The sequence below is a fragment of the Erythranthe guttata genome, chromosome 2, assembly GCF_056151865.1.
Source record: "Erythranthe guttata isolate IM_541 chromosome 2, IM_541, whole genome shotgun sequence".
Taxonomy (NCBI): Eukaryota; Viridiplantae; Streptophyta; class Magnoliopsida; order Lamiales; family Phrymaceae; genus Erythranthe; species Erythranthe guttata.
The window spans coordinates 1100203-1117312 of NC_142534.1; the positions used below are offsets into that span (position 1 = coordinate 1100203).

The 17110-nt window shown below is 37.6% G+C and overlaps 4 protein-coding genes across 5 annotated transcripts; 3 read left to right on the forward strand and 1 right to left on the reverse strand.

The window, feature by feature from the left end:
- The first annotated feature begins 1542 nt into the window (after positions 1 to 1542).
- On the forward strand, positions 1543 to 5476 carry CAP1 (cyclase associated protein 1). Its single transcript, XM_012981592.2, has 10 exons — positions 1543 to 2206; positions 2636 to 2804; positions 2901 to 2965; positions 3417 to 3777; positions 3859 to 4006; positions 4093 to 4202; positions 4349 to 4404; positions 4508 to 4564; positions 4749 to 4892; positions 5102 to 5476. Exons 1-10 carry the CDS (start codon positions 1931 to 1933, stop codon positions 5186 to 5188), a joined length of 1473 nt encoding a protein of 490 aa, XP_012837046.2. The 5' UTR covers positions 1543 to 1930; the 3' UTR covers positions 5189 to 5476.
- A 1572-nt stretch (positions 5477 to 7048) lies between these two features.
- LOC105957643 (O-Glycosyl hydrolases family 17 protein) lies at positions 7049 to 12114 on the forward strand. 2 transcript variants are annotated; one of them, XM_088822730.1, is made up of 7 exons: positions 7049 to 7397; positions 7638 to 8012; positions 8726 to 9333; positions 9437 to 9475; positions 11536 to 11696; positions 11777 to 11832; positions 11972 to 12114. In XM_088822730.1, exons 1-7 carry the CDS (start codon positions 7313 to 7315, stop codon positions 12007 to 12009), a joined length of 1362 nt encoding a protein of 453 aa, XP_088678856.1. In that variant the 5' UTR covers positions 7049 to 7312; the 3' UTR covers positions 12010 to 12114. The 2 variants fall into 2 exon arrangements, with proteins under 2 accessions (XP_088678856.1, XP_012837044.2); XM_012981590.2 differs by having other exon boundaries at positions 7140 to 7397; positions 9437 to 9471; positions 11533 to 11696.
- LOC148772074 (uncharacterized) lies at positions 9606 to 11295 on the reverse strand. Its single transcript, XM_088822727.1, has one exon. The coding sequence runs from the start codon at positions 11203 to 11205 to the stop codon at positions 9724 to 9726; it is 1482 nt and encodes a 493-aa protein (XP_088678853.1). The 5' UTR covers positions 11206 to 11295; the 3' UTR covers positions 9606 to 9723.
- Positions 12115 to 12748: 634 nt separating the features above from the next.
- AGB1 (GTP binding protein beta 1) lies at positions 12749 to 17103 on the forward strand. Its single transcript, XM_012981591.2, has 6 exons — positions 12749 to 13210; positions 13359 to 13453; positions 14728 to 15152; positions 15690 to 16050; positions 16525 to 16644; positions 16759 to 17103. The coding sequence occupies exons 1-6, from the start codon at positions 13105 to 13107 to the stop codon at positions 16792 to 16794; spliced, it is 1143 nt and encodes a 380-aa protein (XP_012837045.1). The 5' UTR covers positions 12749 to 13104; the 3' UTR covers positions 16795 to 17103.
- Positions 17104 to 17110: the final 7 nt, after the last annotated feature.

The window sequence follows — 17110 nt, forward strand, 5'->3', positions numbered from 1 at the left end:
GCATTCGCATCACCAACTCCGTCGAAATAACCGATCGACTTGTGCAAATATGACTACCGGACACCGCGCCTTGCGCGGTGCTCCGTACCTAGTATATATATATATATATATATATATATATATATATATATATATATATATATATATATATATATATATATATATATATATATATATATATATATATATATATCAATCCAATTTTCCCCCAAAAAATATCCCAAACTGTAGAAAAAAAATAAGAGTAAACTGCAAAAAGTACCCATGTGTAATTTCAAAGTAGCAAAAACCCCCCTATGATAAATAAACTAGCAAATACCCCCTATGAAATTTTGTTAAAGGCAAAAACCCCCCTAGTGCATTTTCGTGTTGCACACTCGCCGAGTGTGCAGCTGGTGACGAATTTTTAGAGCTGAAATTACATAATTACCCCCAAATTTTATTAATATGTAATTTCATGATTTTTCCGGAAAATTCCTACACAGACCTTAATCTCCATCTTCCCAACTTCAATTCAACCAGCCTCCTCCCACCACCGCAGCACAGCCTCCACAGTCGGCTGCTCCGCTGTGCTGCTCTACCATAGCCGCCGCGCGAAGTCCAGGCTCGAGCACTTCGTGAGGACGAACAAAGGCGCTGACGATCGGAGGAGCTTCCGAATCTTTTAATCGACTCTGATCTAGAAGCCCTCTTCGGCGGCGGCGGCAATTAGAGCCTAGCGGAGCCCTACAACCCCGATTACAAAATGGCGTTCTAGCCTTTCCTCACCACATATCACATATGCGTTCGTGTTCAACGGATTTTGTGGAATTTTTTTTTTTTTTTTTTGTTGCTAGGTTTGCAGAAACAAAACTAGCTTCTTTCCCATTGTTTTTAATTTTTGTTTTGTTTTGTTTGGTTTTAGATCTTGACAAAAAAAATAGATAGAATTTTGTAGTTTGTTTTTGCTGGTTGGGATTCAATAATTAAGTGGGAAGACGATGGTGGTGGTGTTGGAGATGGCATCGGGATTCAAATCGTTGAAGATGATGATGATTCGATTTTTCTTTTTCTTTTTTTTTCTTTTTTTTGATTTTCTTGATTTTTTCTGATTATTAAAAATTTAGTATACAAATTAAATGGAAATATTATATTAAAAAAAATAATCATCAATAAACATATAAATAATATCGTAATTTTTTTTTTCTTTAACATAATTTAGTGTAGGAATAATTTAAAAGTTATAAAGAAATTATATGATAATTTTAAAAATAAATAAACCCCTTTCCATTTTTTTAATTAAAAGATATAACAAAAATAAAATTAGTTTTTATCAGTATAAAAAAATAAAATAGTTAGAACATTAGAAATTAAGAATTTAAATCTCATTTGTGATTTTTTAATACTATAAAAATAGATATTTCACAGGGGTTTTTTTGTCTATTTACACAAGGTCAGCCCTTAAATTGCTAGTGGGTTAAGTGTGCTATTTAAAAAAAAATACAGGGGGGTTTTTGCTAGTTTATTTATCATAGGGGGTTTTTGCTATTTTGTGATTACACAGGGGTACTCGAAAAAATAAATCCAAAGATGCCCCTACAGCAATTGTCCCCTAGTCAATTTTCCTCCAAAACCCTTAAAACACAGGTGGTCTTCAACAGTAAGAAAGAGCACTAACCAACGGCCACGTGGCAACCCCACATTCCCTCCACCCTCTCCAATAAATGATAAAAAAGATAAAATTATAAAATCATTGTAATGATATATTCGCGCAACCCACACCATAGGCATTCCAGTTGGACTTGAGACCTTTCACCTTTCGGCGAAACAAAAACACAATCCTGAATAAATACGAGAAATCCGTAAAATCCAACGCTCGTGCGCATATCAGATCTGTTGTATTTGAATTTACTCGCCGGAAATCTTTGCGCGAGAAGCTATTGGACGGAAAATGGATGAGAATTTGGTGAAGCGGTTGGAAGTCGCGGTGGCGCGGCTGGAGGCGCTTTCCGCCGGAGGATCCCGTGGATTTTCACCGGAGGATGGCGGTGATGCGGCGGCGGTGGATCCGTCGATTTTGGCGTTCGACGATCTGATTTCGCAGTGCGTTAACAGAGTTACGACCGCCGGGGAGAAGATTGGAGGACGGGTTCTGGATGTGTCTAAGGTTATTGCCGAAGCATTTGCTGTGCAGAAGGAGCTACTTGTGAAAATCAAGCAAACTCAGGTCTGTTGCCCTTTCTGTATGTTTTTTTTTTTAAGTTTACTGAAGAAATTGGGAACAATTAGCTTTTCGATTAACAGTTTCTGTTACATTGGTATGCAATGGAATATATCATTAAGTTGATGAGTTCAAAAGAAGTTCACTGTATTATTTTGATTACAATTTTGCGTTATAATATCTATGATTTGGAAAGAAAAATTAATAATTAATTACATCCTTTGCTTCTTTGCTATGTTGTATTATCATTCCTGTGAATTTGGGAGCAATTGTATTCGCAGATTGTAAATTACACGAGGCATATGCTTGATTGTTGATTGTGTTGACTTTGAGACGATCCATCCATAAATTCAAATAAACACTTAGCATCTTCTTTCAATTGTTTCTGTCCGCTTTGTGTTTGTGTGGCTCTGTGTGATTATGCTGTCTGTGCAGAAACCTGATAATGCGGGAATGGGGGAATTCCTTAAACCATTGAATGAGGTGATGATAAAAGCTTCTGCACTGACAGAGGGTAGGCGACCTGATTTTTTCCACCACTTAAAGACTGGTGCCGATAGTCTGGCTGCTCTTGCTTGGATCGCATATACTGGAAAAGATTGTGGTAAGAAAATTTACCAACATCCATGTGTGCCTTTGACTGTGAGTTGGCTAATTGTCCCCTTTCCCCTGTTCTGAAATTAATCTAATTCAATTGTAGGTATGAGCATGCCTATTGCACATGTTGAAGAAAGTTGGCAAATGGCTGAGTTTTACTGTAACAAGGTAAGAGTTCTACTCCTTAACCTTCTTCACTTGAGGGTGGATGCCTTCTGTACCTAGAGCAAGAAAATGAATAGAAGATGAAAAGAAGGAAAACGAACTCACTAATGCATATCCTTTAACCCGTGCTGTATTATGTTAGTTTTATTCCATGCTCTATTTGGAGTAGCAGCAGCTGCAATCTCATTATATATATATTAGATGTGTTTTGCCATGTTATTCCAGGACAAGATACGTCAAATAAATAATATGTATGAAGCTTTTAGGCAATTAACAGATGTCGATGTTTTACTCGTTATAGCTTGCAAGTGGAAGCCCTTCTAAATTCCTAATTTATATTCTCACAGGGCAGCAATTTTTGTTTTCCTTGTGATCTTGTAGTATTGTGGTAGTTGGTAGGAAAAATCAGAAAAAATTCAGGAATGTAAGTTCTGATCTTTTTTCTGTCGACTAGGTTCTTGTGGAGTACAGAAACAAAGACGCAAATCACGTAGAGTGGGCAAAGGCTTTAAAAGAACTCTATGTACCTGGGTTGAGGGATTATGTGAAGGGTCATTACCCACTGGGCCCTGTATGGAGTGCCACAGGTAAGATAGCATCAGCATCAGCATCTGCACCTGCACCTGCACCTGCACCTGCACCTGCCCCTGCCCCATTGAAAGCTACCCCCCCAGGTCCAGGTGCACCCGCTCCTCCACCGCCACCACCTGCTTCACTTTTCAGTTCTGAAACAACTCAGCCTTCATCATCGCGCCCCAAAGAAGGGATGTCTGCTATTTTCCAGGAGATTAATTCTGGAAAGCCTGTTACTTCTGGTAGATATCACTCTTTTTCATTCCACTTATTTACATTTTCATTGAAATTATTTTTTGACGAATGTTGTTCTGTACTCAAAGGTTTGAGGAAGGTCACGGATGATATGAAAACCAAAAACCGGGCGGACAGAAGTGGCGTTGTTGCAGTTGCTGAGAAGGAAGGTCGAACCGGTTCACCTGCTTTCTCAAAGGTGGGCCCTCCAAAATTAGAGCTTCAAATGGGTCGTAAGTGAGTAAAATTTTAGCTTATTGGACAGTCACATTTCTCTAGGTTTTGAGTCTTTTTTTCTCAACTGAGTGCCGTATTGTATGCAGATGGGTGGTTGAGAATCAAATTGGACGAAATAATCTAGTAATTGATGATTGTGATTCTAAACAGTCTGTGTATATCTATGGGTGCAAAAATTCGGTTCTGCATATCAAAGGTTTATTTTCTTCATCTTTTTGTTTTCTTTTGTTTTTTTTGGAACAATTTGTGTTCATTTACTAGTATGGACCTTTTTGCATTAGGTGTTTGAGTCGGGTTCTCTTGTTCTAGTGACTCATGAAAGCTTAATGTTGATAAATGCAGGGAAAGTAAACAATATTACAGTTGACAAGTGCACTAAGATGGGGGTGGTATTCAAGGTTAGCGAGGGAATTATTTTAAAGTTAGCTTGTTATCTAAAACTTTTTAATCTATATATTGCGAGTTCAACTCACTTGTTTTATTCTGATTTTTGGGGCATAGGATGTTGTGGCAGCTTGTGAGATCGTCAATTCTAGTGGAGTAGAGGTGCAATGCCAGGTAAATCATCGTATTATACTCTGAAATTGGTAGTTTTCCTTTTCTTTGTGGCGGCAGAATTTCCATCGTACCTTTGTATAATCATTTCAAGCAGAAAGAATTAAAAGCCAGCTATATCCAAGTAGCATTATATTATTTTAATGAAATTTATAACCAGCTGTTGTTGCAAATTTCCCTTTTGTAGGGCTCAGCTCCAACAATTTCAGTAGACAATACTGCAGGCTGCCAATTATACTTGAGCAAAGACGCTTTGGAGACTTCTATTACGACAGCAAAATCAAGTGAAATCAATGTATTGGTTCCCGGTTCAGAACCAGATGGCGATTGGGTATGTTTCAGCTCAAGTTCACATTCTACGATTATTTATCCAATCCTTCAAAAGCACCATCTTAGTAGTGATCTTAATATGATTTCAAATATTTTCTAAAATTTGTCAAATATGGTATTTCGTTCAACCAGATATCGACTATCTATGATCGAAGCAGAAACCAAACAACTAGATGAATTAAAATATGCAATTTTAATAATTTGTTGCAGGGAGAGCATGCGTTGCCACAGCAGTATGTCCATGCATACAAGGATGGCCAATTTGTGACGACTCCAGTGTCTCACTCGGGTGCCTAACTGGAGAGTTTTGACGATTATCGGATTTTCATCTTGAGCTATGTTTGCCTTTCTTTAAACTCATCTTTCAAAAGTTTTCGGGATTTTTTATTTTCCAAAATTTGTTTATTATTTGAAATTATACCCACTCAAGATTGATTTGTTGTGTTTAACAGAATTGTTGAATTATGCTTGCTTGTTGTGTTGGCAGTTTGTTTTTGGAGCTGTAAAGTAAAAGCCTATTTGCTTCTGTTGTTTTCGGAAATATTGAGAACTGAATTTCAAATTAGTGTACTAATCTATTCTTAATTGCTTTTTTTTTTCTTTAATAACAAACAGACCATGTTTGCTGAGGTGGATTTGACCAATTATATTTATGACGGCCAACGGATACGAACGTTGGCGTCTATAACCTAAACCTAGTTTTATGAATTCAAATTCAAATTTTATATATTAAAAATTAGATTATAACTGGTTTATTTATGATATACGGGTGAATTTGAACACTCGTATACATGGATGTTAGTATGTTACTATGTGTAATTGTGTGTAAATTTTATTAGTTTACGACGGGTCCTATGACAGGGGTCTTAAGAGCAACTCCAATGGAGGAACTAAATGGGGTATCAAAATGAAAAACTACCACTTTGATGCTCCAAAATTAAAAAATCCTCCTCCAATGGAGGCATTAAAGGGAGAACTATTTTGATATTCAACCACCCCGAGGTGCAAAAATACTCCCGGGAAAATGAGGTATCAAAAATGTAACTACTCTATTAACCTATCACAATTTGCCACGTGGCATTTAATAATATAATTATTTATATATTTAAAATTTGATAATCTTTTTAATACTTGTGGTTGGAGTGAAATTTTTTTCTAGAAGTATCAAAGTATTATATCAAGTATCAAATGTATATTTAATGCTCCATTTTGATGTCTCTCCATTGGAGTTGCTCTTAAGATAGGTAGTGGAAATTTCAACATCTGCATTATTGATTTATAGACATCATTATTCATCGGTTTTGTAGATGTTACACTAGATAAATATATCGGGTAATTCTGCATCATTAGTTTACACATAATAAAAGACGCCCATAGAATCACCCGATCAGTTTTCACCAGGTGTAGGTCGCATAAAGCCATATTTCGTATTTCTTTTAAGATGAAACATTTTGTTTCACTTTTTGATCATGTAAATAGAATGTGGTCACCACTAAACATAGGATTGCTTTTTGAAGCTTGTTTTAAAATAAGCAAAATATTTTCCGAATGCTTTAGAAAAATCAAATAGTATAAGCTTAGAGGCTAAGGCAAGTATATAAAGGAAAGTTGTCCATTTGCCTTCCAGTGCACAAAGTTAGTAGTAGCACTAATTTAATTGTCAATTATCGACCAAAGAAATAAAGGTTTGTAAGTCCCCATCTTGTCTTCCCTCTCTTTTAGCCTTTAGATGTTGAAGCAGGCAACATTTTTCTTTTGGTAATGATCGAACTTGCAGTCAATCATACATGTACACTGAGTAATTCGTATAATAGCTTGCAAACTATACGAGAGACGTAAATCAGACTAGACTAACCATGTGTGACAAACTCGACCTAGTGATCATTTGCAAGGGAATTCGAACTTTGGTCAATTAACACAGACTCACTTGCTCCAACTGTTACACTATCCCTTACGGGAGAGGAGACAACATCTTAATTATTGATGGAAAGAAGTAAAGAACATAGAAAAAAACACAGCAAATTCAAATACCATGTTCCTCAAAACCACTCCAACATAACAATACATAAAAAAATGAGCATTTATGAATATTTAGGATATACTTTAATTAGTACTAGAATTGTATATAGTATGGTGATGAATATTCAAAATTATTTCAATTAACCAATAACATAAAAAAATAAATAAATTATCTTCACATCTCAATCCCACCATCTTTATTCTTTCCCCCCTTTCTTCTTCTCCCATTCTCCACGTTTCTATTTTCAACCCTCTCCCACACTCCGCACTTTATACTAACATTGCTTACTAAGATACACTTCTAAATTATAATTCTCTCTCTCTCTAAACTTATGTGATTTCTTTATAGTATCCATTTCCACATATATATACAGTATTATATAGATATATTCAGCCATAGCCATGGCTCCAATTCTGCAGAAATATTCTTCTACTCTATCTTTTTTCTTGCTTCTTTCTTTTTTACTCTTGCCCTTTTACCCTGCCAGTAAGTCAATTTCTTTCTCTCTCTAGTTTCAGTTTTCTAGTTGTGATTTTTTTCTAAAATTTATTATATAATAATAATTTGTGTTTGTGTATGAAAGTGCTATTCACTCTAGAAAACTCGGTGCAACTCATTGAGCGGTTTTATTATTTTTTTTTTTTAATTTTTATTGGTCAAAGGAGAAGACGTTTTTTTTCTCGACGTTTAATTCTTTTATTTCAATTTTTTATTTTTTGAATTAAGATTCGCAGTCTTTCATCGGAGTGAATTACGGCCAGGTGGCGGACAACCTTCCGCCGGCGGAGGCGACGGCCAAGCTATTGCAGTCAACGAGCATCGAGAAGGTGCGGCTGTACGGAGCCGACCCTGTGATAATCAAGGCGCTGGCCAACACCGGCATCGGGATAGTGATCGGCGCCGCCAACGGGGATATTCCGGCGCTCGCTACCGACCCGAATTTCGCGGGCAATTGGGTCTACTCGAACGTGCTGGCGTATTACCCGGCTAGCAAGATCATTGTTGTGAGCGTTGGTAACGAGGTGGTGACGTCACCGGATCAGAATCTCGTCTCCCAGCTCCTGCCTGCTATGCAAAATGTCCAAAACGCCCTCAATGCAGGTATTATTTACACCCCTGCCATTTCCATAACTGGATTATTGAACCCTAGATGAAGATTTTGGTAATAGCTTTAACTTTTAACTTGCCTATTCTTAAGGGGTCCCCAAATCTACAACTTAAGCATGACTATTTATCTAATCTGCTTACTAACTGTGCTTAATATAGGATTTAATCTACCGAGAAATTTGCGCAATAATTCCACCGAAAATGTCATGAACTAGCAAGGAAATCCTAAATATTTCACCATACTTAGTATGGGCGGAAATTAGAACGGAATTTCCGAATTCCTCCGATTCCAATCCGAAAATTTTCCGATTTTAGAAAATCATTTTTCATTCAAAATTCCGAAAATTTCGATTTTTTTCCAAACGGAATTGGAATGCATATTATATTCCGATCTGATTTGATTTACAAAAAATTCCGATTATATTCCGAAAATTACACTTATTGATATCAATATTTAATATTATTACATATATATTTTATATTATAGGTGAATAAAATTTTGGAATTTCCAAATTCCGATCCAAAAAATATTGATTTTTTTTCCGAAAGTGTCAATTCTGATCCGTCCGATTTCCACCTCTTATAGTAAGTCTCGAGCGATAAGATACGCATAGATAAACCCTAATATATAGTTTAAGTCAATAACTTCTATAAACAGAGTGGTGCATCAATAATTCTAAAGCATTGCAATGTCAAATTAATGACAGCATCATTGGGCGGGAAAGTCAAGGTTTCGACGGTACATTCCATGGCGGTCTTAAGCCAATCAGACCCCCCTTCGTCGGGGGCATTTGGATACGGAGACACAATGAAAGCGTTGCTACAGTTTCATAGTTCAAATGGTTCGCCGTTTATGATAAATCCATACCCTTTCTTTGCATATCAAAGTGACCCTCGGCCCGAAACTTTGGCCTTCTGTTTGTTCCAACCGAATGCCGGACGAGTGGATTCTGGATCGGGTATCAAATACATGAACATGTTCGATGCGCAGGTCGATTCGGTGCACTCTGCATTGAAAGGAATGGGATTTAAGGATGTCGAGATAGTTGTTGCTGAAACAGGATGGCCTTATAAAGGAGATTCGAACGAAGTTGGTCCGAGTTTGGACAGTGCAAAAGCCTATAACGGAAACTTGATTAACCATCTTAGGTCAATGGTCGGCACGCCACTTATGCCTGGTAAATCCGTCGACACGTATATTTTCGCGCTGTATGACGAGGATTTGAAACCGGGGCCCGGTTCGGAGCGGTCGTTTGGGCTTTATAAGCCTGATCTTTCTCCTATTTACGATGTTAGCCTCTCCAAGACCACAAAGGTCAGTCAATTCTTTCGGCATTGGAATTAAACGTTTTTAAATGAAATTAAACGGTCGTATTATTGGAATTTTCGTGTATTTCATGCTTGGTTGATTTGCGTAGACTCCTGCACCAACCCCAGCAGCCCCGGCAGCACCAACAATGATGCGATCTCAAAAGTATCGACAGTGTTTTCTACGCAATTTGCAAGAAAATACTAAGAAAAGAGTTTTATTATTCTGCATAATTAATCCTAAACCTACGTGCTTATATTTATACTAAACTAATAGAGTCCTAATGACCTAGGAAAACCATGAAAAGATAAATACTAACTAAGAAATAAAAGGAATCCTATCAACTAAATAATACGTAAGGAAAAAGAACTCAATTAAGTTGCAATTCTAATCTAACTATCCTATTCCATAATGTTGGGTCGTATCATTCCCTTCCCCTTCAAAACGAATCTTGTCCTCAAGATTTAGTTTTGAAGAATTCTTCACAGGAATCTTGCCTCTCGTTCTTCCTTGAATGTGGTATTCTCGACCGCCGTCCTTAAACTTCATCGTTCTCATACCGTAATCAATCCACATCGGTCCAAGACTCTCGAGCCAAGGCATACCTAGTACCACGTCCAACCCATTTATTGGTAAAGCAAATAGATTGGTCTGGAACTCGTATCCTTGCAATGTTATCACATTCAATTCATATTTATCTCGGCACTCTAATTTTTCCCCGTTCGCCACTCTAACTGAGAATGGTTTAGTTGGAGTAGCGTGCATCTGTAGTCGACTAGCCAAGTTCGGGTTAATAAAATTGAGACTCGAACCACTGTCAATTAATACCTCAATTGGTTTATTCTTAAGCATGCCCGTCAAACGCATCGTTGACACTCCATCCTCCCCTTCTAACGCATTAAGGGAAATATGGGGCTCTTCCTCAATTTTTTTGTCGCCTTCGACTCCCGACCCATCAATTTCAATCAACAAAGCTTGCGCCCGTTTACATTGGTGGCCTCGGACGAACTTCTCGTCACAATTATAGCATAAATTTTTCTCACGTCGTTGTTGCAACTCATCCCAAGTCAGTCGTCGAGTCCCAGAGCTAACCGATTCTCGTCCTGCTGCCATTGTCGTGACCGGGATCGTCCCGCCTCCCGATTTCTTTCCAACTTGCAGCTGTTCCTCTTTTCGTTTGGCTAGCTCGATGGCTGTTTGTAAATCCTTGGGTCTGAATAGCCGTACGTCGCCTGCTATTTCCTCTTGAAGACCTGCCATGAACGCACCCATGAGCGCCTCTTCCGACCAATACGGTAGACAATTCATTAAGCGCTCAAAATCCCCCAAGTATTCCCGAAAGTCTCCTTTCTGCCTCAGCCGGCACATCGATTCGTTTGGGTCTTCGTAGTCTCCGTGGCCAAAGCGCAGTAGAATACCCTTCTCGAATTGCCCCCACGAGATCCGATGACCCCGATTCGAACGTTCGAACCATTGCCACCACTGGTTGGCATCCCCCTCCAAGTGATATGATGCAAGCATCACTTTCTTGTGGCCGTGCAGGTCATTGGCCAGAAAGAATTGCTTCGCACGGCTGAGCCACACTCGAGGCTCTTCACCACCGAACTTCGGAAAGTCCATCTTTACCTGGGTACGCCGCCTTTCACGCTCGCCGCGTCCTGATGCCCGACTCCTAATCGAAGCATTAGATGCATGGCTGCCCTCACTTTCGTTTCCCGACGAATCGCCTGATGATGGTTGAGACGAACCGTTCCTTCTCCCCCATGGATTTTGTCGTTCATGACCTCGTTCGAGAAACCGCTGCATCTGCTGCATCGAGGCTTGGATCTCTTGTACGGAGTTTTCCAGCCTATCGAATCTCTCTTTGTTCGTTGCCATGATCGTAACGGAGCTTTGATGTTATCGCAACCTCGCTCTTGATACCAATTGATGCGATCTCAAAAGTATCGACAGTGTTTTCTACGCAATTTGCAAGAAAATACTAAGAAAAGAGTTTTATTATTCTGCATAATTAATCCTAAACCTACGTGCTTATATTTATACTAAACTAATAGAGTCCTAATGACCTAGGAAAACCATGAAAAGATAAATACTAACTAAGAAATAAAAGGAATCCTATCAACTAAATAATACGTAAGGAAAAAGAACTCAATTAAGTTGCAATTCTAATCTAACTATCCTATTCCATAATGTTGGGTCGTATCAAACAACTCCGGCGACTCCGCCGCCGGGAAAAACTCCGGCGACAACTCCATCACCGGTAACAACTCCGGCGACTCCGGTGAATCCAGCTCCAACAACTCCGGTGAGTCCTGTGAATCCAGGTCCAACAACTCCGGCGACTCGAGTGAATCCGAGCCCATTTGCAGGTTGGTGCATGATTTGGGCAGGAAAATCTTGATTATGCTACGAATCGAATATATCGATTTAAATATCAATTTACTGGCAGGAAACCACGGGGCTGCGACTTCAAGCAGACAGCCACACTCGCTACTGCTAATCATTGTAAGAAGTCCCTTTTTAATTTTTTAATAAATATTTTTTGTGGTTTTTATTTATTTATTTGTTGTTATATATGTGCTTGTGAAAAATGTTTAACTCTTTAATCTTTTTCATATTTGGGACATCTTTTTTTATGTTGCAGGTTGCAATGGTTGCATTTATGGTGGTGGAAGTACATGATAACTCGTATAATTTTGGTAGTTAATTCATGTAATTTCAATTTTGTAATAATGATGAAAATATGTGTACAGATTTTATGGTGCCAATAAATAATTTTTTTTCCTATTGTAGGGTATCCTTTAAATTTTTTTATTTTGAATAGGAATTTAAGCTTCAATTTACTTTCTGATTTTTTAATAAAAATATTTTTTTAGGGCAAATTACAAAAAAGAAACCCCTTTCTTTTTCGGTAATTACTAATCACCTCTCAAATATATATTTTTTACGAATAAGGCAGTACACAGTTGAAGGGTGATTGTAATTACCCAAACAAGAGGCGATTTTTCGTAATTTAATTTTACATCACGAGTCCTCGTAATTTGCCATTTTTCTTTTATTAAATACTGAAAGATCAAAGATCCTTCGATTTATTTGTGACCTATGAGGACCCAGTAATTAATATTGGGTCGAGGAAATCATTGTTATTTTGAATTCATCAGCTCAAAAGCACATTTACTCCATACATTTTAAATTGAGTTCAATTTCAGATTTAGGTACTATAGAAACCATTGTCCAAATTTAATGTTTTTTTCTAATCTAAATGTGATATATGTTTGAATATTGCAATTAGTTCAATAATCCATAATTAAAAATTAGAATTTTAATTTTTAAACATAATGATTATTGATTAGGCTATACTGCCTGGGGAAGCCAGTAGTATTAATCAAACCAATTAACAAGCACAAAAACCTTAGTCGGAATGCCACGATTTATTCACCAGTGATTTTATATTTTATACGTGTATAATCCACGTCAGCAAAAAAAGTGGGCCCCAGTGCATTACAAAACCAGTCAATTACCTCTCTCCATTTCCACAAAAAACATCCCTTTCTTCTCAAAGTCTTCACAGTCCACCTTCCCGATAACACCACCGCACCCCCGCCGCCCGAACCTCAATTCCGTTTCTGAAAATCATTTCTTCTTTTAATTTTTTGATTTTCAGTTTCGAATTTTGTTTGAATTGCGGAAATTAGGGTTCAAATGAAGCTGAATTGGTAGTTTTTTTTTTGTGTGTGTTCCTTTTGTGTTTTTCCTTGATTTGTGGTGGAGAAGAAGATGTCAGTTGCTGACCTGAAAGAGCGTCACATGGCCGCCACAGAAACTGTTAATTCACTCAGAGATAGATTAAAGCAGAAGCGTCTTCTTCTTCTCGACACCGATGGTTCCAATTCATCTTCCTTTTTTTTCCAATTCCAGTTTAATTTTGTGATTTTGAGTCTTTTGGATTTAGTAGTTTCTCGCCATTTCCTTAGATCTGTTTATTCTGGCTCGAATTTCGTCGGAATTAATCCTCTGTAATTTTTTTTCAGTGGCGGGGTACGCGCGTTCGCAGGGGAAGACTCCGGTGACTTTTGGTCCGACTGATCTGGTTTGTTGCCGAACTCTGCAAGGGCACACGGGCAAGGTAAACCGTTTCTTAACTTTCGGAATTTTTCAGTGCGGCAATTTTAATTTCTACATGTGAACCCATATGGATCAATTCAATACATATCTGTCCTTTGTATACATCTAAATATATCTTGGGATTTTTTCGGGGGAATTTGGTTTTTCAATGTAGGATTGCATTGATTAGATTTCCAGTTACTTGTTTAGGGAGCACGAGATAATTAATCGTTAGTCTACGGTATACTATTAATCTATTTTGATAATTCTTATGGCGTGAAGAAGTTATGGGTGGGATACGTCTAAATATACCTTAAGTAGCATTATAATTAAGATCCTTGGACGAGAAAGTTCCTTATGTAAATGTCTGGAAATTGGATGCCTGTTAACTATCTCTTGGATTCGATTTCTCGTTTTGGATTCAAAACTAGGAGTCTAATTCAACCTTACACTATTGGAACTTCTTTCATAGACTTCTGAAAGGTGGATTTACTGCATGTGCGTGATATCCGAGTATAAATTTTTTAGTAGCTGTAGGTTTTCCTAAAACTAATATCTAGATCTCATGAATAAATAATAATAAAAGCTAAGGATTTTTGCAGTTCCACTTTTACTTCATTAGTTTATCAGATTTGAACATGGACTCACGTAGTGTTATGATCAGTCGTCGTGAGTGAGCTCAATAAGGAAACTAACAAGCAGCTGTTGAACATATGCATGCATCCAGTCCACGTGGCACGTGGCACGTCTCCGTAGCTCCAGATATTAGGGATATAGGCATCTTTTATTAGCAAAAACGTGTTGCATTTAATAAGTAAACCTGAACACGTTTTAGATAATAGTAAGCTCTATAATTTGACGAGCTCTCAGCTCAAACCAGGTGGCTAGTTTGAGTTCTTTCTTTCTTTGGCTTAGATTCTGTGCAACTGACTTTAAAGTGAAGCTATCTCGCGTCTAATTCCAATCGCTGGCCTTCAGAACTTCTGCACTTTCCTTCTATTTTCTATGCGATACACAGTGAAGATTCGTTGGGCGTTCTGAATTGCAATTAAGAGTAGGTTAATCAGAATTCTGCAATGCACATAGGCATGTGGGTGACGTATCCCTTTTGGCAATTTGTCAAAGATTTTTAAGTTACATATTTCAGAAGTCTGCATTAGCATTTCACGATGTCATCAATTATGCGTTACATGGCCATATTTATTAAATGAAGTGTGTGGGATCTCATTAAAATCTCGAAAAAGTTGCTAAATCCTTTTGGTATGTAAAATCTCAACTCTCAAATGAATCTTTTAGGTGTATTCACTGGATTGGACTCCCGAAAAGAATCGCATCGTGAGTGCATCTCAAGATGGCAGATTAATAGTATGGAATGCTCTGACAAGCCAGAAAACTCATGCAATTAAGCTACCTTGTGCATGGGTCATGACCTGTGCCTTCTCTCCCAGTGGCCAATCAGTCGCATGTGGTGGCCTTGATAGTATGTGCTCTATATTTAACCTCAACTCTCCGACCGACAAAGATGGTAATCTGCCAGTATCAAGAACCCTTAGCGGGCATAAGGGTTATGTTTCGTCATGTCAGTATGTACCTGACGAAGATACACACCTTATAACTGCATCTGGTGACCAAACATGTGTTCTATGGGATATAACTACTGGCCTGAGAACTTCTGTATTTGGAGGCGAGTTTCAGTCTGGCCATACTGCTGATGTTCAAAGGTATTTTATTGTTACCTTATCGTCATTTTCGAGCTTTTTAATTAGTGAATTTTTTTTTTGATGAACTGTTTCTTGACTAATTGTGAAATAACATATTTATGCTATATATTTGAGTGTTAGAAACTACTAAAAGAATGTATGACCAGTTTCAGCTATTTTTAGCAAAACAATGAGCTATAGTGTACTATTTTTTGTGATTTTGCTCGGCTAGTCAAAAATTAGTGAAACAAAATTTTGATGAACTATTTCGTGACTAATTATGAATTAAAATCTTCTACGCTATATGTTGGAGTGTTAAAAACTATTAAAAAAAAATATCATCATTTCAGCTATTTTTAGCAAAAAACGTGAGTTATAGCATACGATTTTTTGTGATTTTGCTCAACTAGTAAAAAAATAGAGAAAAAAAATTCAGATGAACTATTTCTTGGTAATTATGAATTAACTTCTTAGATGATATATAATTGAGTGTCAAAAGCTATCAAAAAAAATATTTCGTTACGGACTTCACAAGAAAGGGTTTTTTTTTTGTTGCAGTGTGTCGATCAATGGAACAAACTCGAGAATGTTTGTGTCCGGCTCGTGTGATTCAACTGCCCGTTTGTGGGATACTCGTGTTGCTAGTAGAGCTGTTCGAACTTTCCATGGTCATGAGGGAGATGTTAATACTGTGAAGTTTTTTCCTGATGGGAATAGATTTGGAACAGGGTCAGATGATGGGACTTGCAGACTGTTTGACATTAGAACTGGGCATCAGTTACAAGAGTACAGTCAACCACACAGTGGTGATAGTGAGCCTCCTCAAGTGACTTCAATTGCGTTTTCCATTTCTGGGAGGCTCCTATTTGCAGGGTACACTAACGGAGCTTGCTATGTCTGGGACACTCTATTGGCACAGGTAATGTTATATATGTTCTTTGTTAGTGGTCTGTATATTTTTCCTTTGTCAACAAAATTAAAATGGGTTTCCATCTTTGTCGTAATTTTTTGAATTGCTTCTTCAGTGGGTGTTGCATGGGGGTGGAAATTGGAATTGGAAATTTCGAATTCCACCGATTCCTATTCGACCATTTCTGATTCTGGAACAACATTTTTTCTTACCGAATTGGAATTTCTGAATTCTGCGGATTCTGATCCGAAAATTTCCAATTTTCGAATAAGTGTTTTCATTCCAATTTCTGATTTTTCCGACTTTTTTTGGAACGGAACTAGTTTTTCACGTCCGACAAAATTCGATTTTTTTTCCAAAAGTGTCAATTACGGATCCGATCCGTTCGATTTCCACACCTAGTGTTGCATTGATCCTCTGATGAATGTAGTGTCATCGAACGCATTTCTATTCAACTCTTTAACCGTAATTTCAAATGAACAGGTGGTTTTGGATTTGGGGTCTCTTCAAAATTCTCATGATGGAAGGAGTAGGATCAGCTGTTTGGGACTGTCAGCTGATGGGAGTGCCTTGTGTACAGGAAGTTATGACACAAACCTCAAGGTTAGTGCTACTTGATATAGTGGCTTATTGATTTACTGTATATATTGTCAAATTGTTTGAAATTAAAACAGTGAAAATTGATAAAAACTTGTAACGTTTTTTTTTCCGTGGCAGATTTGGGCTTTTGGCGGGCATAGAAGAGTAATCTGATTGGGTGACTGCAGAGCGGTGATTCTCTCTTTCTGAAAAAAAAAAAAATCAGGAAACGTGCGAAATATCCAGTTGTTGGCTGTGTGATACTGTAACTGTGTTTGTATTTCTTGTAATCTTTGTGATCTTTTTAACAGACAACTTCAGTGGATGAATGGAAATGATGTGCCATGGTCTCGATCAACTGTTTGTACTGTAGTAAAGGCATGTAAAGCCCAATGCCCTTTTTGAGCTACTTATTTAATATTACGATTACTACCCTTTTTCGTTTGCGTTGATTAATACATCAAACCTAAGTAAATTTCTCCAGATACCT